At 52.8% G+C, this 23,363-nt stretch overlaps 2 protein-coding genes across 2 annotated transcripts; both read right to left on the minus strand.

Annotated features, from left to right (window-relative positions):
* Positions 1-229: 229 nt before the first annotated feature.
* Positions 230-1,135, minus strand: LOC135893799 (gap junction beta-4 protein-like). Its single transcript, XM_065421743.1, has one exon. The coding sequence runs from the start codon at positions 1,130-1,132 to the stop codon at positions 230-232; it is 903 nt and encodes a 300-aa protein (XP_065277815.1). The 5' UTR covers positions 1,133-1,135.
* Positions 1,136-7,671: 6,536 nt separating this feature from the next.
* Positions 7,672-8,517, minus strand: LOC135893797 (gap junction beta-5 protein-like). The gene has a single exon (XM_065421741.1). It carries the CDS (start codon positions 8,515-8,517, stop codon positions 7,672-7,674), a length of 846 nt encoding a protein of 281 aa, XP_065277813.1.
* Positions 8,518-23,363: the final 14,846 nt, after the last annotated feature.

Consider the following 23,363-nt stretch of genomic DNA (forward strand, 5'->3'; position numbering starts at 1 on the left):
TTGGAAAGTATTTATTGAAGAGGATCAAGAAACAGGCAAATTTTCTCACAAATTTCATCCCTTTTAAATTTTGTTGTTGTTGAAAAAAAAATAGAAATTTGGAAAGTGCTGACTGGCTCTGCTATTTGTCAACGTACTTTTCATACACATCATGACCCTGCCTTCAATGGGCACTGGATTGAAAACCCTTAGAGAAATGTTTCTAATAAGCCTCTGATTGCTTTGTCGGTCAGTCTGCAGGGAATGAAGCTGGTGAGAAGTTTGCACTGGTGGATGGAGTCTGTGCGAGAGATTGTGAATGCACGGAGATGAGGTAGGAGCCTCTTCTCCCTTCACTAGCAGCACCCTCCCCGCGGTATAAAGGGACAGACCGGAATGGAGCCTGCCCTGAGGATGATGTACCAAGACTCTGGTTCTTCTGCTGTGCACAGTGATGGCAGCCTGTGGGCTTGCTCAGCTGCTCCCTGCCCTGGCGCCGGGCGGCGAGTTCCCAGCACCGCTTGGCGACCAGGTAGGTCATCTCGCAGAGATTGAGAAGGATGCACAGGGTGGCGGTGGCCACCATGAAGTAGGTGAAGAGTTTCTTCTCGGTGGGCCTGGCGATGAAGCAGTCGACCGTGTTGGGGCAGGGGGCCTCGGTGCACCGCACCACGCGGGGCAGGTTGAAATTGGCGTAGAGCCGGTGGAAGATGTAGAGGAAAGTCACGTCCACAGCAACTTTGAAGACAAGGCTGAGCAGGTAGGTCCACCACAGCCCTCCCCGCTTCTTGCCGGGGTCGGGGTAGAGCCGGCGGCTGTTCTCTCCCTCCGCCTCCCGGCGCTTCCTCTGCTTGGCCTCCCGGTAGGCCACATGCATGACCACCAGCAGGGAGGGGCAGGTGACCAGGATGAGCTGCAGGGCCCAGAGGCGGATGTGGGAGACGGGGAAGAAGTGGTCATAACAGACGTTGGAGCAGCCGGGCTGGCGCGTGTTGCACTCAAAGTCCCTCTGGTCGTCGCTCCACACCCGCTCAGCCGCCACTACGTAGACCAGGAAGCGGAAGACGACGACCACGGAGAGCCAGATGCGCCCGAAGGCCGTGGAGTACTTGTTCACCCCGCTTAGGAGCTCCTGGAGCCAGGACCAATTCATCCTCTCGTTTGGGGTTAGCAGAGCAGGAGCTGGAGTGGAGACAACCAAGCTGCAGTGAGTGGAACGGGCTACATGAGGGCTAGACTGCAGCAAGCACTGTATGCCTGCACATGGGAGTAAGAACCCACCTGTGAGGGGTACACATCCCTGGGGTCTCCTGGGGCCTTGGCGCCAGCCCCTACTCCCTTGGCCAGCAGTGGAGACAGTCCAGGGGTGGAGACCAAGAGTAAATTCCTGCCCCTCACCCTGAGCAAGGGAGAGGCAGGGGTGAACTGTGCCTCACAGGTGGGTCTCTGAGTTAGGATTCCCTCCCCGGCTCTTCTTGGGGTGGTGCCGCCAATACACACGCCTTGCTCAGGGCTGCGTCTGAAGGAACAATGTACCCCTGGATTTGCCATAAGCCCCGTTACCACTGCTCTCGCCTCCCCGCCAGTGCAGAGTAACGCCAGCGTTCTCATATGGCCTGCACTGATTGGAGCCACCATGTTGCTGGAGATCAAGCCCATGGCCTCAGGAAAGCAAGTCACGGTCTGTAATGGGACCAGCATGCAGACCACAGCCCTCCTGTGCTCTAGGATGAAATTCAGTCCCGTGCAGCACCAAGTTCAGGCCCCATTTAAATCCCACGTAAGCCCTCATGTGCGCTGACCTCTGCCTATAACCTCTGCTTAAGACAACAGAGCATGGGACTTGAGTGGTGGCTAGTCCTTTTGCTGGCTCATTGTACCGGGCTGGATTTCACCCTTAGCCCACACGCCTCTGCTTGTTTTCCCCAGCATGAATTTCACACAGTCTGCTATTATCAGTTGTCCCCTCCCAACCCACACTGTCTTCCACACGGCCATGCTGAGCAAAATGGGTGCAGTTGTCTGAAGAAAAGAACATAAACCACCAGGAGCATTGCCTCTGGGAGTGACAGCTGCTGCATATCAGGGATTTAATCGGAGTTGAGTTTCACACCAGGAGGCCACAGGGATGAAATTCCCTCCCCTCCAAATTCTCTTAAAGAGACGCAAAGTTTTCAGAAAGTACCTTTCCTCTCCGTGTGTGTTTCAAAGGCCCAGAGTTTCCAAAGGGATTAGTGAGTTCAGGTGATCCAACTTCAGACACCTTAAAGAGACTCGCCTTTCAGAAATAAAAGTGAAAATCTGGCCTTTTAAAGGCACCTAAAGTCAGAACCCCTCCACCCTCCCCAAAATGGACGTTCCTTAAATGACTAGTGGTTTAGGAAAATCTTGGCCCAAGATAACAATGAAAACCCAATAATAAACTGAACGTCACGTTCAACGTTAATGTTACTGATGAGTGCGCTTACCGTGGAATTATTGTTGGTTATTCATTCCAGAAAACGTTCAGGTACGGACTGAGATCCTCAGGAGTTACAGTGCAGCCCGAGTCGCTGCAGAACACAACATACTACTGCAGTAAACCAGATCAGGGTTTGCCATTTAGTGCTGTTGTTTTATCAATTTTTGTTTATTAATGAGATGGGGATGTTGTGTTAATGTGCTTCCATGGGGCTCTGTTCATAGATTCTTCAGTCCACTGGGTCACTTACTTCTCCAGTTGTTGGCCTGACCCTGTCAACCTTTACTCACCTGAGCAGGCCTTGCTCAGATGGGTAGTGCCACTGATTAGTCAAGAGACTCCACAGGGGAGGAGGAGTTTGCTGGAAGAGTCTTAAAGTGTACACTATTGAGTAGTGCCTTACTCTGAGCAGGCCATTGAAGTCAAGGTGCTGTTCCAGCTAAGGGGGGCAGAATCTGGCGCTCTGTGTATTCAGTGTGTGAAAAAAAAAGGGGGGAAATTATGAGATAACAATCGGGGGGAGGGGCAGCATGATGTAGGGGCTAGGGCACAGGGCTAGGAGACCTGCATGCCATTCTCCCCTCTGCCACTGACTGTCTGTGTGACCTCTGGCAAGTCACTTGACGTCACTGTACTTGTTTCCCCTGCCGCCCTTAGGCTGTCTTGTCTTTGTAGACTATAAGCTCTTTGGAGTATGTATTATGCTTAGCACAACAGGGACCAGATTTTGGTTGGGGCTCCTACACGCTCTGGTAATGCAATAAGATTACTCGGCAAGGGATTTCCCTTGGGTTTGGGTCCGTGCTTTGCATTGGACATACCCTTCCATCCAATTCCAAACATTGGCGGTGTTAGTGAAAAAGCAGGTGCCACTACTGGCGGAGACTGGCAGTTTGCTCTGAAAATTTGAAAATAGCCCCTTAGTGATAATATCTAGCATTCTTAGCTTCTGAGCTCTTCAGGGCAGGGACTGTATCTTCATGAGTGCTGGTGCAGCCCCTAGCACATGGGGCCCTGATCCCAATTGGGGCTGGGGACCCTTCTACAATATCAATATTAAATACTACCAGTAATTTGATTATAGCTTTCCATAGTAAACAACAAAGCTCACCTCCATGAAATCACCGCAATATACAGTCTATCCTCTAGCAAGTCGACAATACTATCTATCATAGTCACAATATCTGGAGCTACCGATCTATCCACATAGGTTCTTATGCCATGCACTTTGCTTTGATACCTGAATGTCTAGTGCATGTGTAACACATTAATAAATTCCCGAATCGATCAGAACCTCAGTCACAAATTACCACTGGAATGTAACTTAGCACTGTCAAAGTGCTTTAGCAACAGGAAACGTTGTAAGCAGTAATACCGTGTCTCTCATTGCGTGAATGTCTCTGTTACACATTCACACCCCATGCACAGCACTTGCCTCCTGAGAGTAGACGCTATGCCAGCTTGCAGAACAGTGAAGTTTATCATCCTGCATGTAGGCTCCATTAAATCATACTGCACCCGCCCACCCAGGGTATTTCCTCTAGCCCAAGCGAGCTCTCTCCATGCCTCTTACCTGACGGTAGAGAAGCCCATAAACTGTCTCTAGCTATTCCATTGCAGCACAGTCTGAAAGCTCTTGCTGCCTTTGCTGATGCACCGGGGATGCGTACACCTGCTGGGCGTGCCTCCCTTTCGCCAATAAGCTCAGCAGCCCTTCTTCAGAGAGGTTTAAAAAAAAAAAAAAAAAAGCCTAGAGTCACAGAAAAATAAAATGGACCTGACATGTTAGCTCAGAATTATAGCCAGCGCCCATTGAGCTCCATGGGAGTTTTGCCATGGACTTCATAGAGACAAGGGCTTGGCCTTATCTGGGCTTTGAGCCATTGTGCAATGTGTGAGAGCAGAAGGATAATGCTTTGCCTTTCTTAGCAAAATTGCTTTGGAAGCAGGAATCCCCTAAGGCGCCAACCCCACTCGTGCTATCCCCACTTTGCAGACAACAAGACCACGGCTTTGAGAGGTGAAATGACTCACCCAAGGTCCTGTAGCAGAGTGAGGGCCGGGCACGTCACCAGCACTCGGCAAGTAATAATCAATTACGAGTGAAGCTGGAAACGGAACCAAAAGAGATTCCTGGTCCCCTGTCCTCTGCTCCAACCACTCTCAGCTCCCACCCTGCTAATCAAAAATGATTAGCTAGGAGGATGCTGGCTTCCAGAGGCTGTTCTTTTTCTGATTCAGTGGCTGTTTGCAGGTGAATCCTGGCTCTTCATAAAAGTAAAGGCCTGTTTTTAATAGTGTTTAGAAAATTGCTTTCCGTGCATTATATTACAAGCAGGGCCGGCTCTAGGATTTTTGCCGCCCAAAGCAAAAACAATTTTGGCCACCCCCCCCCCCCGTTTTTTAATTACCCCGGCCCCACCTCAACTCCGCCCCTTCCCTGCCTCCTCCCCCCAGGCTCTCAAGCCTGGGAGGGAGGGGGAGAAGCGGCGCCCGCGCCGCGGCCACTTGGAGTGTCCCCCTCCCTCCCAGGTTTGAGAGCCTGGGAGGGAGGGGGAGACCCCGAGTGGCCGCGGCGCGCGAAACAGCTGATTCGCGCGCCGCTGCTCCCCCTCCCTCCCAGGCTTGAGGGAGGGCGAGTAGCGGTGCGCGAGCGGCAGCAGCAGCGGAGGTGAGCTAGGGCGGCCGGGGCACATTTTTAGGGGCGGCATTCTGGCGCCAGCCATGCCGCCCCTAAAAATGTGCCGCCCCAAGCACCAGCTTGTTTTGCTGGTGCCTAGAGCCGGCCCGGATTACAAGAAGGCTTCTCCCAAGCCACACACATGAACAGAGGCACTGCCAGACCACAGGTTGTCCAGGTTCCAATACCCAACAGTGGCCAGTTGCAGCTGCTTCAAAGGAAGATGAAAGAGGGCCATATTTCCAAGGGTGATAAGCTCTTTTGAAGAACTAGGGAGTTTATTCCACCCGTCTCCACAAGCAACTCTTCAACGCTGTAAAAATGGTTTATTTGGGGCGCACCTTTTAAAAAATCCCATTCACAAACATTTATGCCGCAGCGTTGTATTGGTTTTAAGCTAAAACAAAGGACGAGACACAGAAATAAAGCCCATTTCTTATAAAGAGACATTTTTATTAGTTGCAAGGGTACACAAGGCGAGAAATACATACGGGGGTCAGATCTGCAGTGGGTGTAAAAGGGCACAACTCCACTCTCTACAGCGCAGCTGAGCGGATTCATAGCAGCTGAGGGGCCGGCCTACGGACAGTGCAGTGCAGTGGCTAAATGAATTGTTCGCGTTGGGCTTTTAAAATATATGTATCATGTTCACACCGCATGGTTTTGCGGAAGGTCATCAGTGCTACATATGCTGCCTTAGCTCCGTGAACATGGAATGAGTATAGAATTCCACCCTCTGGGGGTGGATCACCCCTGAAATGCTGCCATCTCTGGGGTGGAACACAGCAGCCATCCAGTACCAAATAAATCATCATTTTCTTTTTAAGAGGGGGAGTGAGGTATCTGAGAATTTAGGGCAGCAGGATGCAGTTTCCTGCTTTGCCTCTATCATCACTAGCTACTCCCTGCAGGATGCTATGGGATGTTAGATGACAAATCACTCCACAGGAAGAGGGTCACCCACACAGCTGCCCTTGCTTCGTCAATGAAAGGAGATGTTTGAACCTTACCCAATGGAACAACTTCCTACCAAGGGATGTGGTGGATGCTCCGCCCCGTGGAGTCTTTAAATCAAGACTGGATGCCTTTCTAGAAGATGGGATCTAGCTCAACTGGAAGTGAAGGGCTTGATGCTGGAATGGCTGGGTGGAATTCTCTGACCTGTGTTGTGCAGGCGGTCAGACAGGATGTTCATAACAGCCTTGAAAAACAGTGAATCTAGGAGATTTTTTTCTTTCCCCTTGGCCGCCGCTTTACCCCCCTCCCCCGTCAGCAAAACTCTTTAATTCCCTAAGGGTGAACCGATTCCCCATCACCGACGTTAGCAAGTGTTTAGTTTCCATGACTTGAATCTCTGGCAGGATGGATTATTGGTCATTTCCCGCAGATGGGAAAACGCTGCATTCTTTTCATTGGGAAGCCTCCTGTTCTTTCTAGTGTCTTCTGCTACCCCCAGTTGGTCCTGATGGGTTAAGCAAAGCTGAAGGACTGTTCATGAAATGAGGCACTTTGGAGACCTCACCCCTAGCAGGCTTGGAGAGAAAATACCCACTTGGCCTAGGCAGCCCCGCCCAAGGAGCATTCACGGCCAGGCCGGGTTTCTCCAACGCCCCCTACCATTTGGCATGTCACTCAGGGACAGACAGAAGGGCCTGGCTCTGTTTCCACGGTGGCACTAGCTCTGTTGGCTGAGAAATTCTCACTGCCAGCTGAGATGTCTGGCTTGTTCCTTACATCCCACTCCTCTCTCTGAGGCGTGACCTTCCGACGGACGCCTTTAAAGTTAGGCTGGGCACGCCACTGGAAAACACAGGAGGGCACAATCCTGCATGATCTCTCACCACAGGAATTGCCAGGCCGGGTCAGACCACGGGTCCTTCGATCCCAGTGTCCTGTCTCCAGTAGCGGCCAGCAGCAGCTGGTGCAAGAACCCATCAAATCTCATAAGTCTAAATCCTACAACTCTAGGCTTTGCACTACGAATATAAGAACAGCCATCCTGGGTCAGACCAAAGGTCCATCTAGCCCGGTGTCCTGTCTTCCGACAGTGGCCAATGCCAGGTGCCCCAGAGGGAATGAACAGAGCAGGTGATCATCAAGTGATCCATCCCCTGTCGCTCATTGCCAGCTTCTGGCAAACAGAGGCTAGGGTCACCCATCCCTGCCCATCCTGGCTAATAGCCATTGATGGCCCTATCATTTATCTAGTTCTTTTCTGAACCCTGTTATAGTCTTGGCCGTCGCAACATCCTCTGAACATTCTCCTTCCCCCTGCTTCTCTCCAGCCTGTGGTTCCTATAGAGCTTCCCTTTGACTAGAGAGGCCATTCTTCTCTAAAGTGCCTGAGTCCACTTATTTCCACCAGACCAATGCAATGCAGGGGGAGCGCCCAATCTCGTTAACACCCGGGCGTGTGATGGGAGCAGAGCTGCCAGCAGAGGCCAGGTCTGATCTTGGCTCGTGATGTCTAAAGGCACGGCCAACAAGGAAGGCTGGTCTCGAACGAGGGCCGTTCTGCACGGAGACAGCCTCCCTAGGTCTTTCCCTCCGCTTAGGAGATAACATCTTCTCCTATCTGGGAGCTGGCTATGTTTGGAGCTGTGACTAGCTTGCAATCCGCCGCGTGGAAAACCTGCTCTCCCGGCTCGAGGTTGTCCTGCTCGCCGTGGGAGAGGGAACAGTCTTTGTTATGAACGACGCTCCTGAACTGCCTAGTTTCCCTCCGGCTGCTCTCGCTTCTGGATAGCAGGGACTCTCGGCACCGTTTCCCCACCAGGTAGCAGGCCTCCACCACGCTCAGCAGGATGCAGAGGCAGGCCGTGACCACCATGAAGAGGGTGAAGATGTTCTTCTCCGTTGGCCGGGAGATGAAGCAGTCCACGATGTTGGGGCACGGGGGGATCTCGCACTTCACCACGCTGGGGAGGGTGTAGTTCTTGTAGAACCGGTGGAAGATGTAGAGGAAAACCACATCCACGGCAGCCTTAAAGATGAGGCTGAGCAGGTAGGTCCACCACAGCCCTCCCCGCTTCTTGCCGGGGTTGGGGTAGAGTCGGCGGCAGTTCTCGCCCGCTACCTCCCGGTGCTTCTGCTCCCTGGCTTCTCGGTAGGCCACATGCATGACCACCAGCAGGGAGGGGCAGGTGACTAGGATGAGCTGCAGGGCCCAGAGGCGGATGTGGGAGACGGGGAAGAAGTGGTCAAAGCAGACATTGGAGCAGCCGGGCTGGCGCGTGTTGCAGTCGAAGTCCTTGTGGTCATCACTCCACACTCGCTCAGCCGCCACCACGTAGACCAGCACCCGGAAGATGAAGACCAGGGAGAGCCAGATGCGCCCGAAGGCCGTGGAGTACTTGTTCACCCCACTCAGGAGCCCTTCGAAGACACCCCAGTTCATGGTCTGTGGCTCCCGTTAATTGGGTCTGCAAGGGGAAGAAATAAAGAGACACTAATCAATATTCCAGGCTCCGGCTCTAAGCACACTCCCCTTCCAGAGCTGGGAAGAGAACCCAGGAGTCCTGCCTCCCAGTGCCGCCCCTATTGCTCTAACCACTTGTTCCCGCTCCCTCTCAGAGATGGGAATGCAACCCAGGTGTCCTGACTTCCAGTTCCATTCCTCCCCAGCTCTAGCCACTAGACCCCACTCCCCTCTAATAGCTGGGAATATAACCCAGGAGTCCTGCCTCTTGCTTCTCCCCACTGCCCAAACACCCCCCCTCCCAGAGCCAGGAACAGAACCCATTTGCTCATGCCGCAGTGCACACAGACAAAGCATTCTGAGACACACTGGCCACAGACATGGCCCAGACTGCGATGCTGAGAGTGTCTACGGGGGACAGGGCAATCTTGGTGGGGTTTTATGCCCGTCACTCAGCCCTGAGAGTATTTTTTTTTAAACACATAGGCTGAAACTCACCCACAGGCCTATTCTGCACTTAAGTCCTCAAAACAGGGCTAGCTGCGGGAGAGATTTAAGTTGTGTCCAGGCCATGTACTGGCTCTCTGCACAGGGGTGAAGTTACCCCTCAGGCCCTGCTGCGTTTTGGAAGCCCAGGCAAAGTTTGTTGGTGTCTGAAGTGACCAAGGAACCTAACCAGTCCCTAACATCTGGCACTCCCAACCCTGTGAAGGTACAAATAGCAGAAGGAAGCACCACGTTTAAAGCAGGTAGGGCGATGCGAATCAGACACACCCCCACCAAACATGTCCGAGCTTGTAAGGGAAGTCTAGGCCTCATGTAAGCACACGAATTGCAGTTTAGCGATGCTTGGTCCTCCCCTACGAGAGGATCCTTTCCTAAACGCTGCTTCCTGAAAGGCAAAGGCAGGGCAAGTGAGGAAAGAAAGTCCGTTCCCCCAAGGCCCCACGGAGCCGGGGTGGAAAAGGCTGATTCATCTCTCGTCAGTCTGAGAAATGAGATGTATTGATTCATCCAGGGTGAGCCTTTGCCCACTTTCCTGCAGAAACGAACGGTGGATGGTGGCAGGCTGCAACCCGATGGCTTCTGCAGAGGAAAGTGATGCAGGGACCCGGGGCAGGTGGGAGGAAGGGTGGGAAAAGGACGAGGGGCTGGAGCTGCAACCTCCATGGGAGGGAGGTCGATTCCCCACCAGGATCAGGCCTGGCAAGTAAGTCAGCGGTGTGGTTGACTTGACCCGAAATGCGATGACCTGGCAGGGCAAACCCAGTGAGATTGGGGCCAATGCCCTTTGGTGTGGGCCGCACGGGACCCCGCTGTGGGAAGGGCTCAGGATGGATGGGCGCATTCTGCACCCTTCACCCGTTATTTCGAATTGCAGTTGTGCCTAGAAGCCCCAGTCAGGGGCTAGGACCCCACCAGTCTGAGCTTGTACCGCACTAGCGCAAAGAGAGTGTCCATGCCCCAAAGAGCTTACAACTGGATCTCTGCCATCTCAGACTGATGGCGGAGGCCAACGTAGAAGAGGGTAATATCTAAACAGACTCTATCACTGAGCAGCCCAGGCCAATGGCGACCCCCTTCCCAGTCTGAACGGGGGCTGCTAATTCGAAGTCCCCTTCCACGTCCCTTCCTTTCTTGGTCACCTCTCTAGCCACTGAGCAAAACTGGGCGAGTCTTGTACTGGAATAAAAGATGGCCAGTAAGATGGGGTTAGATCTCCAGCCAGCGAGAAACCCAAACTCCTGATTTTCTCCAGAGACCATTCCCGGGTGCAGATTTCGGGGGTCTCGGAGCGCAGTGGCTCTCCCTGCCCATCTCTCTCTTAGGCCAGCCCCTCTTTACCAAGCTCTTTGTTATTCACTTGCCTTGAGTTGCCAGGCAGGGCCTCAGAAAACCACCCATAAAACAAGCTAAGGGATGAATCATGTAATAGGTCTGCAGCTCTGATGCCAAGGTCCTCTCCCATCGCAGGAATCTGACGTGCGCTACAGTGGCAGAGCCAGGAACCAGATCTCCCCTGCTGCCCTCCCTCCCTCCCCCACAGGCCAGGGCACCGTGCGTTTGGAGGGGAAGCCTCATTCCTCAGGCCTGACAAACAACTGGAGGTGGCACCTTGTGTACGCAAGGCAACCGACATCCCAACTTGGCATCAAAACAAAGTCTGGGTGGAAGGATGTTGATAAATCTGGCTGCTGCATCCCACACAAGGTGGATGCTTGGCTAGTGTGGAATGGCCTGGATAAATACCAGGAGGCTGAGGAGGAGGAGGGCGGGACTGGGAAATCTAGAGTCACTCTCAGTACAGACACAAATCAAGAACCAGGAGGGCTAGGAAAAGCTACACTAGGTTATAGAAGGAGGGGAAATGGACTGGTGGTTAGACCTGGTGGCCAGGAGACTTGACTTCTACTCCTGGCTTTGACCCAGAATCACTGTGTCTTGGACAAGTCACCGGACCTCTGTGCCTCAGTTTCCCCATTAGTAAATACGGATGATATTCACCGTCCTTTGCAAAACTCTTTGAGAGCAGCACATGTACAGTGCTACCTGAATGCAAACTACTATTATTAATCAGCTACTCTGCCACAGAGGCACACTGACACACACAACACAGCCCCAACATGCACCCACAGCAAGTAACGTAGCATGCACGACACCCAAACTCATGCATATCCAGGACACACGCTAGAGCCCATGGGGCTGATTCTGCCCTTATTCAGGTATAAACCTGGAGTAACTTTCTCTCCAGCTAGCTACAGAGCCAGACACAAGACTAGACACATACGAAACACACGCTGACACGCTTCGCTGCAAATGCCTAGGACCAGCCTGGGATGCTTTGCTTCTCTCCGGTGTACCGTGGGCATAATTCCGAGACAAACCGACAGCCAACGTTCCTTTTTGTGCCCATGTGTCTGAGACACACGCTCCGGCTCCCAGACCTTCTCCAGCCCAGCAGCCTCCCTAGGTCCAGCTCCAAGCAGCTCCTCCTCCCCCAGCGAATGCCCCTTACCTGGTGGGAGGTCCCTTGCAGAATCCTTCTCTTCCTTAAGGGGCTTGGAGCACAAGGCAGAGTTTGAAGTGCAATTCATCCCTGCACTTTCAGGAGCCAGGAGGAGGAATTTTCAGAGGGAAGCCCTCTCGGGGGCGGGTCTAGGAGTTAAGGTGGATTTCCCAGATGCCCATTGGCTGCCGGCTTGCAGGATCGCTGGAAGGAGAGGCTCGTCCCAATGGCATTTTTAGGCCCCGATCCTGCAAACTCTTAAGGTACGCGCTTAACTTTACTCGCCTGAGCAGCCCTGTTGGCGTCAATAGGATTGCTCAGGGCTGATCTTGGCGGGGGCCCTCCGGCCGGTCGTGTAAATAACGTAGGGCCCGGTACCAGCAATTGGGGCACGTGCCGGCAAAGAGGATGCCGGCCATGGAGAATGAGACATTCACTCCCATCCCCACAGGTCACAGGTGTAGCCTGTAGCAGACCCCTTAGCTGCTGCCACGCCTGCCGTTTACACTAAACCACCCCTTCCCAAGACTGGCTGGCCGGGGTATTCTGACCATGCAGTCCCCCCTCCGCCCTAGACACCTCCCCACCCGGAGCTCGGCAATGCCACCTGCGGTTTGCAAACAGCCCTGGAGTTATTCAGCCAACACCCGGGTGCTTGCAAAATAAGGAGGCTAAGAAGATGAGCGCTGCAGCCATGCCAGCAACGGCTCCTTGGGGGGTCAGGTTTGACAGGGCAGCACAGCTGGCTGGGGGAGACTCTTGCAGCCCAGCAGTGTAGGGACCATGAATGCTGCCCCCTGCCCAACGCGCGCACGCAGCCCCAGGCACAGGGGCCGGGGTGGGGGCAGGAGGAAGAGTCTCTATCACGTAGAGCCATAGAGATTCCCCGCTGCAGCGTAGGCCCCAGGCAGCCTAACGCTGCTGTACGTTAGAGCCAGAATCCAGGCCACTTTTAAGGGGCTTCTTTAAAGCCACCCTGGGTTGTGCCTCCTGCGAGATGCACCACAGAATCCGTCCCTCTGATTTCATCCTGATTTGGCTTAGCGTGGCCGTGCGCAGTTACTATGCACACCATTAACAGCCTAATCCAAGTGCCCTTCATCCACAGGGCCTGCTCCTTGTGCAGGAGGTGTCCGGCGCTGTACGTTGGCACAGAGAAAGCAGCTGAGGACATGGCTGAGGATCGTGAACTGGCCAGCTCAGGAGTGCTGAGGTTGGTGCTGGCTTGGTTAAGGGAGTTGATGCTAGGGGTACTGACACTGAGTGGGCTTACAACCTCCGCCCGATCCCCCATTGCATACCGCACCTCCCTGAAACCAGCTTCGTTTTTCTCGGGCTGGGTGATGGGGAAGAGCAGGGCCTGAGGAAGGGGCGGGGGTCTTTAGATAGAAAACAAAGGACATTAGTTTAGTGCAAAGCATAGTAGCGCGGTAGCACTGACTATAAATTGGTTAGGCATACCAGGTGGTTTATTCTTTTAAATGTTTTAGTGAATTACTTAATTTTACATGCATTCCTTTTACGGACCTGGCAGGATTTGGTATGCGCGAGCCTACATCCTTCCGACCAGCCTATATGCTCGGAAGGAGCACTGCGATTGTTTACACTTGTACGTGTGCCTTTATGGCCACAGATTAGATGGTACTTCCGAGGAGTCTGCAAGGGCAGTGGGCCAGGCCTGGTGTTCGAGATTACTTTGAATGGTCATTAGCTGGTTATTTAGGAAATTTTTTGAACTTTTGGACATGCCAAGTCCCACTGCAATGCCTTTGCAGCACCGGTGATATTTAATACCATTTTTGTTAGCAATCTTTGGGTTATTAAACTAAGGGCGGAAATGACATGCAATTTACCAACTTCAGCCTGGACCTGAGTTAACTGTGCTTTGCAGGGCCGGCTCTGGCTTTTTTGCCGCCGCAGGCAAAAAAGCCTCCCGCCGCCCCCCCCACCCGCGGGGAGCGCGGCAGGGGAGGGCGCCGAGTCGGGCCGCAGGCCCGCTCTCCCCGATCGGCTGGAGCGCCGGGGGGAGGGTGGCGAGCCCGCCGCGGCTCCGCTGGCGGCCGGAGCGCCGGGAGGAGGGTGGAGAGCCCAGCCGGGGCTCCGCTCTCCCCGGCGGCCAGAGCGCAAGGGGGAGGGTGGCGAGCCCGCCGCGGCTCCGCTCTCCCTGGCGGCCGGAGCGCCACGAGGAGGGCGGCAAGCCCAGTCGCGGCCCCGCTCTCGGGCCGCCCCCCTCCAGGTGCCGCCCCAAGCACATGCTTGGTGGGCTGGTGCCTGGAGCCGGCCCTGGTGCTTTGATAATAAGATTACAACATGGTACAGGCTAAATTAGAGGTAAAAGTTTCATCTTCAGGTAGTTTTGGCTAGCTTCCGCAAGCTATTCTTCTAGATTTTGTAGTCTTAGTTCACTTAGCTGTCCGGCAATGAGGCTGCAAGGGAGGGGTTACTAGTACAATCACCTTGCTTGGTTGGAGGCTTTATTATGTCCTCAGGTGGAGAGGTTGTTTTCTTAGCAAGCTCCAAAGGCTCAGTTGGTTTGTCAGTGGACAAAGGAGAGGTTACCGGCTCTTTACCTTGTCCTTCACTTCTGTCGTCCAGAAGGAGCAACAACGCCAAAAGGAAAGATAGACCGATCATCAGTCGGAGAGTCATTACAGTGAGAAGCATGGGCAGGTAGTCAATTCTCAGCACTTCACAGCGGTGCTGATAATTAACAACACTCGATAAGGGTCTTTTAGCATGGGGCCAGGGCGTTTTCTTGCTGATGGACCTCCGTGTAGACCCAGGCTTTTGGTTTCAGCAAGTGGCAGGGCTGCTGTATATAAAAACCTAACACATTTCATTAGTGCCTACCAACAATTAAGCATTGTGTTATTTATTAAATAAATTTCCATTTGAGCCAGGGCCAACAGGGCACTGCTGGTAGTTACATTGGGCGATCCTGTTAGAAATTTATGAGGGCTGAGTTTGGTATTTTGACTGGGAGCGGTCTTTTAAAAGGCCTTTGGCCATACTGGATCTATGAAGCTGCACATAACTTTTTTTTTTTTATCAGTCCAGATATGCCAGATTGTCATACAAAATCCTTAAGCAAAACTTTTACAATAGTTTTGGCATTTGCCTTTTTACAAGAAAATACATTACTAAAACTAACACATACTTAATTTTCTTCAGTAACTACAGAGTTAACTTTTTACTTTCTTTCTTTTAACTTCCTTAAACTGTGGCTGCCTGCTTGTTTGGGCCCGATCCTTTTTTTCTTGCTGGTTCACTTTTTTTTTTTTCTTCATGGGCACAGGCATACTTTTACTACCAATTTAGCAAGGAGGGTGGGCTTTTTGGCTACCCCCCCTTTTATTTATACTTTTGGCTAAATTAAGGAGGTGATTAATTCCTTCCTTGGTCTATTTTGAGAGAGGGTACTACGGCACTTTGGGAAGGGGTTTTGCTGGGTTTGGGTGAATTTCAGCCGGCTGGGCAGACCCAATGTGCCCAATCAGGTTGGCATGATCAGCCCACAATAAGGGGGGGGGGGGGCTTAGCCAGCAGTTCCTGTTGCAATGAGGAAGGGCTGGGGTCGGTCTCTCCCTCTAGAGTGTCCTTTTGCAAAAATGTCAGGACCATATTGTAAGCGGGATCAGACACATTTAGATACACACCATTTGGGGTACAGCAGATTGTACAATTCTGTGGGAGACCAAGGTGCATGCACGGACTCCAAGGTCTCCTGACCCGAAGCGCCAATGCCCGGGAAATGGCGCAAGGGGAACATTTCCTCAGTACGGGGAGACACTGTTTGAGGGGTATGTGTAAGGGCTTTCGATACTTAAGGTGCTTAATATTTCTTGCCCTTGGGCCTGTGGGGGCTGGACAGCAGATCCCTGCCCAGTTCCATCTGGGGGGAATTGCAGGCTAGGGTTATTTTTAGTATTCTTATTTCAAATTTTTATAAACTTGCAAGTTGAGGGACCATAATTGGAATACATGTACGCGGCAGGAGTGCCCTTTTCCGGCACGGGGCCCTGTTTGGAATTAGAGGCTCCCATTGTAAACGCCGGATGGACCACCTTCTTCACTTAGCTAGGTCCCTTTATGATGAGTTGGATACAACCCGCCTCCTTTCTTTAACTGCTATATTACAATAAACGAGAAACGCATTAGACAGGTTACCCATAACACGTAACTAGCGCTATCAGCTCAGGCCTTCCTCTCGGCAAGGCCTTTTAAAAAGCCCAGGTCTCCTTTCGTAGGGTTCCTTCCCTTAGGTGAGACCACTTTTCCTTACGCCAGCAAGCCAGGCCTCTGTTATCCAGGCGAGGCCAACTCCCAAGCCTCCTTATCCAGGCGAGGCCAACTCCTCAACATTCACATCAATGAGGAGGGCTTATAAGGGAAGTCCTCGCACACCCCCCTTCCGGCAAAGAGCACCGGCCCATCCTTTAAAGGAATGGGGTAGGATACCCTATTGCCTCCGGTACGGCGGGCGATTTCCAGGGACTTCCCCTCTCTCCGAGCAAGGGGAGGGAGCCCCCTGCTCCAAGCGGGACCGCTCCAAGTGGAAAATCAAGGGAGGAACTTGGTCGCAGGCCAACCAAACAGAAGGGCCAGGAAAGGCATGGTCCCTGCACATCCCTCCCCCAGCAGAGAGCACCGGCCCGCCTTCAAGAGAACAGGATAGGAGTTCGTGGGCAGGTTCCTGGGGCCTCCTCGCCTGGAGGGCGAGGAGGGGGCACAGGGCACCAACCCGAGGCACCAAGAGGGAAACAAGGGTAGGGCCACCGCACGACCCACACTCATGCAACACACCTAATTCGGGACAACATTACGGCACTCACCGCCACCGGCCTATTGCCGGTGGGTCTTGTCGCCAACCCTCACGCGTCACTCCGGGGCCCTTCCCCCCGAGGCCTACAGTGACCGTTCTTCGCCCTTTGGGGAGACCAGTGCCCGAAGTCGAATACACTTAGCAGACAAACAAAACCCATTTAATACAAAACACACTACCGTCAGTTACTCTACCTATTACAATACCAACAGACATTTACTTTTACAAGACAGACAAGTTACAAGACGAACAGTTACTGACACAAGACGAACAGGCGTCAGGCAAATGAGTCTAGCCCCAAAAGGTTCGGATCACAGCGCGCCCTTACCTGAACCCAGAGCCTATGGGCAGCTTCCCACCGAAGCCCAAATAGAGACAACGGTCTCTTACCTGGCGCCTGGGATCGGTGTGGAAGCGGTCCGCGGTCCTCCCGTCTGGCGGGACGTTGAGTGATCCCGGACGAGCCCCCAAATTGTCGTGGAAAAAGTCACCCACGCATTGATTTTAGTTCACAGACTACCCTTGTTTCCCTCTTGGTGCCTCGGGTTGGTGCCCTGTTTATTGCAATACATACCAACGCGCTGGGGTAGCAGTCTGAGAACTACTACCCTGACCCAAAGTACAATTTGCCTTTTTAAAGCCGAAAACCGCAATCATATTACACGTTACACTTCATTGACAGGAATAGGAGAGTCTTTTTGGCAGTTTCCGACACTGTCATTTCTTTGCATCATTTGGGGTGCTGTTACTTAAATGTTCCAGGCAGGGTACAATTACATAATGGGGTATTTATGCAATTGGATTGGGGGGAGCATGATTAGTCAATTTAGATAATTACTGCATTGCTTATTGCTTCACACAAGTGGTTATTATATTTCGCCAGCCATAAACACCCACTTTATTATTGCTGCAGCTGGGGCTTTTCATTCTTTTCCTCCCTGACCCCCCCTCCTCTGGTCATAACCTTTGATAGTTACTGGCAGAGAACATGACACTTAGTTTGGTTCAGGCCTGTGGCCTGCAGGGCGGGCCTATGTCAATTTAAAGCCTAAACTAATAGGGCTGGCTAGATTTTTCCCCACAGAAGCAGCGGCAGCCTTCCCCTGCTGCCTCTGACGGTGCCCTTTGGGAGGCGAAATGCTACGGAGCAAGGGGGCAAGACTCACCAAATGCAGGAAAACCTTCCTCCTGGGACGAGCTCAGCAGATCGCTATGTGGAGGGGACAGCATGCCTCGGGGGACTGGTAATGGGAGAAGGAGCCTTTCACCTGAGTCCAACCCAGGTCACTCACTGTGCAATGGCTGCTTGGTGGTGCAGATGACATGAGCCCTGTGCCCCCTCCTCGCCTATCTGCAAAACTGCCACCGTAACTCTGGCACCATGCGGCTTCCTTATCGGTCACCTCTGCCGAGAAACCAAGGAAGGAGTCAGCAGGCCACGGCTGTGGCTCTCCCCTCCCATTCCTAGGGCTGGCTTTTCCAGGTCCGGGCTGAGCACGACGTAGGGGAAGCTTGCCCCGTGGCTGCCTCCTGGTACCGAGAGGACTCTGGGCCCCAGGGTGCCCAGGCTGGCACCAAATTCCCAGGAACATATTTCGTCTAAAGCTGATGCAGGCCAAGGAGCGGGAAATATCGTCAGGCTCCCGGCAATAGACCAGCTCTGGAGCCATCCTTTGCAGAGTGGGCCTGATTCTCAATCACTCCAGTCCAGCTTGGAGGACCAGACACAGGAGATCGCCTAGGGCCCTGCCTATCTATCGAAGGTACTTGTTTCCCCCCCAACCCCCATTACCTTGTTGGTGTCACTAGGATCACCCTAGGTAACTCGGGGGGGATGGAAGACCACGAGAGTCGATGAAGCCCCCCCGCTCTAGGCCAAAGTGAACCAAAGCCCCTCCATGTTAAACTTTACTAACCTCACAGGCCAGCAGCTGGAAAGCGGTAGTGATAAGGGGAACCTACATGCTTCTAGCTGAAGGACAAAATAACTTGCAGAAGGGAACATTGCGAACAAGCTACACAGCCAAGGTCCCTTAATGTAACTGCTACAGGGGGAGGAAGGGAGGGAGGTAGGGAAGGAAGGGGGGGAGGAAGGAAAGGATAAAAAGGGAAAAACTGCTTGTATCAGCGCGCTTGATTTGAGACATGCTGGTCTCCTAGTGCCTATTCAGAGCTCTTGAATAAACTTTGTCTGCTTCTCCACCCTGATGTGTTCATTGGCGCGAAGCACACCGGGCAACGAACCCCGCTGTTGCCCCCCTCGGGCCCTCTGTGCCAGCAACAACCTCACCAGCATCACATCTGCACCCCTGGGAGATAGGTCAGTGCTATTATCCCCATTTTACAGGTGGGAAACTGAGGCACAAAGGGGCTCAGTGACTCCCCCAAGATCCCACAGAAAGCTTGTGGGGGCAGAGAACCCTGAACCCCCATCTCTGTGGCCCCAGGCTAGCGTCCTAACCACTGGCCTGGCCTTCGTCTCTAGCAGGCCGGTTGTGCGCACACCACATGTCTCCCGGGGGCTGCTCTAACTGACGCGCTGCTTCCCATGGGCCCTGGGAGGCGGAGAACAGCTGTCCTACCGTGCCCTCTGGCCACGACCCTCCTCTGCCCCCTACACCGGGGCTGGGGCAGGGCTAGGGGAAAGACTTCAGGCAAGGGATATTCTCAAGGGGCCATTTCCATCCCTTTAGGCTGCTGCAGTGGCATCAAGGAGCCTGAAGTGTAGCTGAGAATGAGTTTCAATCAGTCAGTCTCCTACGTCTGTCCAGATCAGGTTAGCGTCACCTCTCGAACAGGTGCCTTTTAGATCCCATCTTCTAGCATGCCAGCAGCTGGAGGAGCATTTTCATTTCCCCCTTTTAATGAGTGACGATGGTTAATTATTTCTCAGGGAATTAATTAACAGCCGTTTCAGCAACGTCGGACTCCCCTCGCTACAACCGGGCATTAGCGTCTTTCCCGGCATGCTGTGTTTGATCCCTTGCAGAGAAATATAATGACCGAGGCAGGAGCCCCAAGGGTTCAACCCTGTGGATGCACCGCTGCTAGCCACTAGGTGGTGGCATAGCACTGCACTGGAGCGACACAGGCGCTTGGCCCTGGAAGCCCGCAGCATGAGGTTTTTGGTTCTTCTTTTTATCCAGTTGTCTCCGGGGGGAATCACTTTAAGAGTCTTCTGCGCTCCTCCCCCTCCTTTTTCTGACTCCCCAAGGAAGGAAGTTTCCCCGAAGTATTTTTAAAACCAAGAGATGCTGCAAGATTTGCAGATTCCTATTATACGAGTAGTCAAACTAGTGATGCTTTTTGTGTAATAGGCCTGACTGAAGTCACCAGGCCTGCAGGCTTTCTTTGCTCCCGTGAGGACGTTGCTAACTGGGCCATTCTCTGCTGCGATGTTATAATCATGCTCTGCCATTTTTATATAACATCTGTCCCTTTGCAAGAGCTCCCAGAACACTTACAGATTTACAAACCACGGGCTTGATTTTCCACCACAGCTCAGCACCCAAAACTGGGGCCGGATTTGAGCTCTTTGGAAACTCTGGCCATCAGAGTCACAACGGGAGCTGGGAGGTGCTGAGCACTTCGGCAGTTCTGGCCCTTGTTTTGGTGTCTATCCGGCATCTGAGTTTTTTTGGAAAATGTGGCCCCAATTGCGGATGCTGAGTCCTAGATAATCTGGTGCCGAGTTCTTTGGAAAACCTGGTGTGCCTATGAATTACTTCTCCCATCCCTGAAATGCAGCCACTTCTGGTGTGGAACGCAGTGGCTGTTTAACAGCTACACACACAGCAACATCACACAGGACGTAAAAACAGATGAATATACACAAGTGACTCATGTGGGAGGGGAGTTGGCTCAGGGACAGGGACACACCAAAGTCATTTTTACTTTTGACCTAAATCCCATTGAACTAGCGAGAGACCAAATTAGGACCCTATTGTCTGAATCCCCCGAGACTTTGCTAGTTCTGATAAAAATCCAATTCACCCCCTTGCAAAGCCCAAACCTGAGTTCCGTGGCCCATATCTGATGGATCATGAAAGCGCCAGAGGCGAAAGGCCATTGCAATACCCCACTGCAGCATGCTTAGCCCTCTGCAACTCTGTCCCTGATTAATTCAATGCAGATCCCTGGGCAGCAGTGCAAAGCCAAAGGGGAGAAGCAGCAGGTAACCACAACAAAGTTATTTCATTCCTACGAATATATTAATACTCGTCTGTACAATTCTTTAAAACATTAACACTTTCACCCATGAAAGCGGCTTGTTGGCCGAAGGCTATGATTCTCCCTTGGGTGCAAATTGTGGACAAGTCCTCGCAAAGGCCTGGATTGATGCTTTGCCTTTGCAGTGGTGGTTCGGTGGTATGCTTCTCATCTGCCATCCAGGAAGCCCGGGGTTCGTTCCCGCCCTACGCAGCAGTCTTAGATGATCACAGTGGTCCCCTCCGGCTTTACAATCTATGATACATGAAGGAATCCCAAGAGCTTTTCATACCACAGGCCAGGGGGCTGCTATCTTTCCTTGGGCATTTCAAAAGTAAGATTTAAAAGTACGATTTCCAGGCCCTTGCCCCTCTGCAGAGCCAACCAGAGCAAACCAGCTCATGGTGGAAGAGCGCAGGGAGAGGGAAGAACTGGCAGCGATAAGGAGTCATTAAGCTGCCTGATCGTCTCACTAATCAGGTGCACTGCTCGGGGGGATGCAGGTAGGGCTTGGAATCATTTGAGTAGCGACTGCTGGTTTTCTTTGCAGTTCAATGTGGAGAAACATCTAAACAGCTGTAAAGTAAATGACTGTAGTTTGGTGACGGCTCCAAGGAAGAGCTCTGCAATTTTAAATCAAAGGAGCTCATTTTTTCATATTACTACGTTCAACAGCCATGACGGGAAGCAGGGGTGTGGCCTACAAACTCCAGCGCCCCCTGAACCGAAGAGCACACACAGATCCAAGCTCTGATTTAGATCTGAATTTCCACCGATTCTCAGCAGAGGGCTCTCCGATCCAGGTTTCCTTCCAGGATCACCTCTCATTGACAGGCTGTTCTGGGGTCTGACTTGAACACAGGAAATAACTGGCTCTGTTTGCAGCTCTCTGGGTTTAACTCGCCTCTTTTGGGCAACCCCTGGCCAGCACAGAGAGCCGACCCACTCCTGCTCCCATCTGCGCTGGCATCAAACTGAGGAGGAAGTGAGCACGGTTTTCCATAAGGGACCAGGCTGATACAGGGATGGGGCTGATGTGGGCCGACTCCCCCAGGTTTGCTCCAGTGTAACTCATTTGACGTCATCAGTGTCTATGCCAGGTAACCTTCTCCTCCATCTTTCCCACAGTGTCTTTGCAAACTATGGCCCAGCTATGGGCCAACGGCCACTGGGTATCACTGAGAGGGACGGACAAGTTCTAGATCTCTAATTCTGGAGCCAGTTTTATACCAGCCCTGGTGGACTTTAGTGCCTCAGCCGCACTCCCTTTGCTGGGGGAACTTCCAGCTGGGGTGATCTAGCGGCTTTCTAGCCCCTCTGTGCCACCAGGCCAGTGCGAAGTGGGCCAGACTGCAGCAGAGAACCCTGCCCTGGAGCTGAAGGAATCTCCTCACAAGTGCAGCCACCTCTGGCTGTGAGCACAGAAGCTCTCTACCAGCGCAACACAACAGCTGAAAGGAGAGAGAAAGTGGCATCCAGTTGAGACGCAAAGGGGAATATAGAGAGGTAGGACATGACGATTGTTTCGAATTGGCCAGGACAGTGTGGTTCATGCCCCAAAAAACTTGTGGGAAAAAAAGTTCGGGCTTGTCAGCCACCCTGAGGAGTCTGTATCTTGGTTTTATGTCTCATCCAAAAACCAGCCCAGCCCCTGCTCTCTGCAGGGCCAGCTCCAGGCACCAGCGAAGGAAGCAGGTGCTTGGGGCGGCCAATGGAAAGGGGCGGCACGTCAGGGTCTTTGGGGCAATTAGGCGGCGGGTCCCTCAGTCCCTCTCGGAGCGAAGGACCCGCCGCCGAATTGCCGCCGAAGAATGAAGCGGCGCGGTAGAGCTGCTGCCGAAGTGCTGCCGATCGCGGCTTTCTCTCTTATTTTTCGCTTCACTGCTTGGGGCGGCAAAAAAGCTGGAGACGGCCCTGGCTCTCTGGCACCAGTGGCTCAGTGTTGATTCAGTGGGAAGAGCGCCCCCTATGGAATCTCCAACACCACTGCCCATTGCACCAGGCCGGTCTCCCCATCCAACCACTAGCCAGGCCCGAGTCTGCTTAGTTTGTGAACTCTGACAAGACACCCCCACCCAGGCGTATTTCTGTAAGTACAAGTAGTTCCCCTAGATCTCACGTTCGCACCTTGCCAGCTTCCAAACTGCTTCGTTTTACCTGCCTCTTAGCATTGCTGACCAAGACGAAGAAACCTGAGCAGGCAAGTTAAACAATGATCTAACCCAGCAGGCAATGGAAGCAGACCCTGTGCTTGGCCACAACAGGATGAACGGGGATCCTCAGGGTAACTTCCTAGCACCTCTGGTTAATGTGGTTGTCAAGATGATCTGAGGCCTGATGCTGCCTTCCTAGCTAGTTAATTTGGCAAGCGCTCCTAGCAGCACAAAAAAAAGCCAAAGACCCTGATCTGGTAAGGACAGGGCACTGCGGAGCGTGGGGGTGGGAAATGAATGAACAAAAATCCCAGGATTATTTCAAACGGAGCCTGAACACACAGGCGGGGATACGGCCAGCAAGATGCCTGCCTGCAAAGCCTCCTCTCCCAGAGGCCAGCCTGGGTGTCCTTAGATGATCCCACTGCTTCTTTCCTGTCTTCTCCCTCCGTCCTTCTCAGCCCCCGTCTTGACGCTGCCTGACAGCTGGCCCAGTGGAAGGGAGCTGAGCTGTCAGGGATGATGGACTTTTTTTTTTTATTATCAGCAAATGACTCCAGGTGGAATACACCTTCCACCTCTCAGCAGACGTACCTGACAGCAAGGTATGTGCTTGGTGCTCCAAGGCGGGTTC

The sequence above is a fragment of the Emys orbicularis genome, chromosome 23, assembly GCF_028017835.1.
Source record: "Emys orbicularis isolate rEmyOrb1 chromosome 23, rEmyOrb1.hap1, whole genome shotgun sequence".
Taxonomy (NCBI): Eukaryota; Metazoa; Chordata; order Testudines; family Emydidae; genus Emys; species Emys orbicularis.

Excerpts from the sequence above, each read along its gene's own strand:
- LOC135893797 (XM_065421741.1), bottom strand. The coding sequence starts at position 8,517 with ATGAACTGGGGTGTCTTCGAAGGGCTCCTGAGTGGGGTGAACAAGTAC.
- LOC135893799 (XM_065421743.1), bottom strand. The coding sequence starts at position 1,132 with ATGAATTGGTCCTGGCTCCAGGAGCTCCTAAGCGGGGTGAACAAGTAC.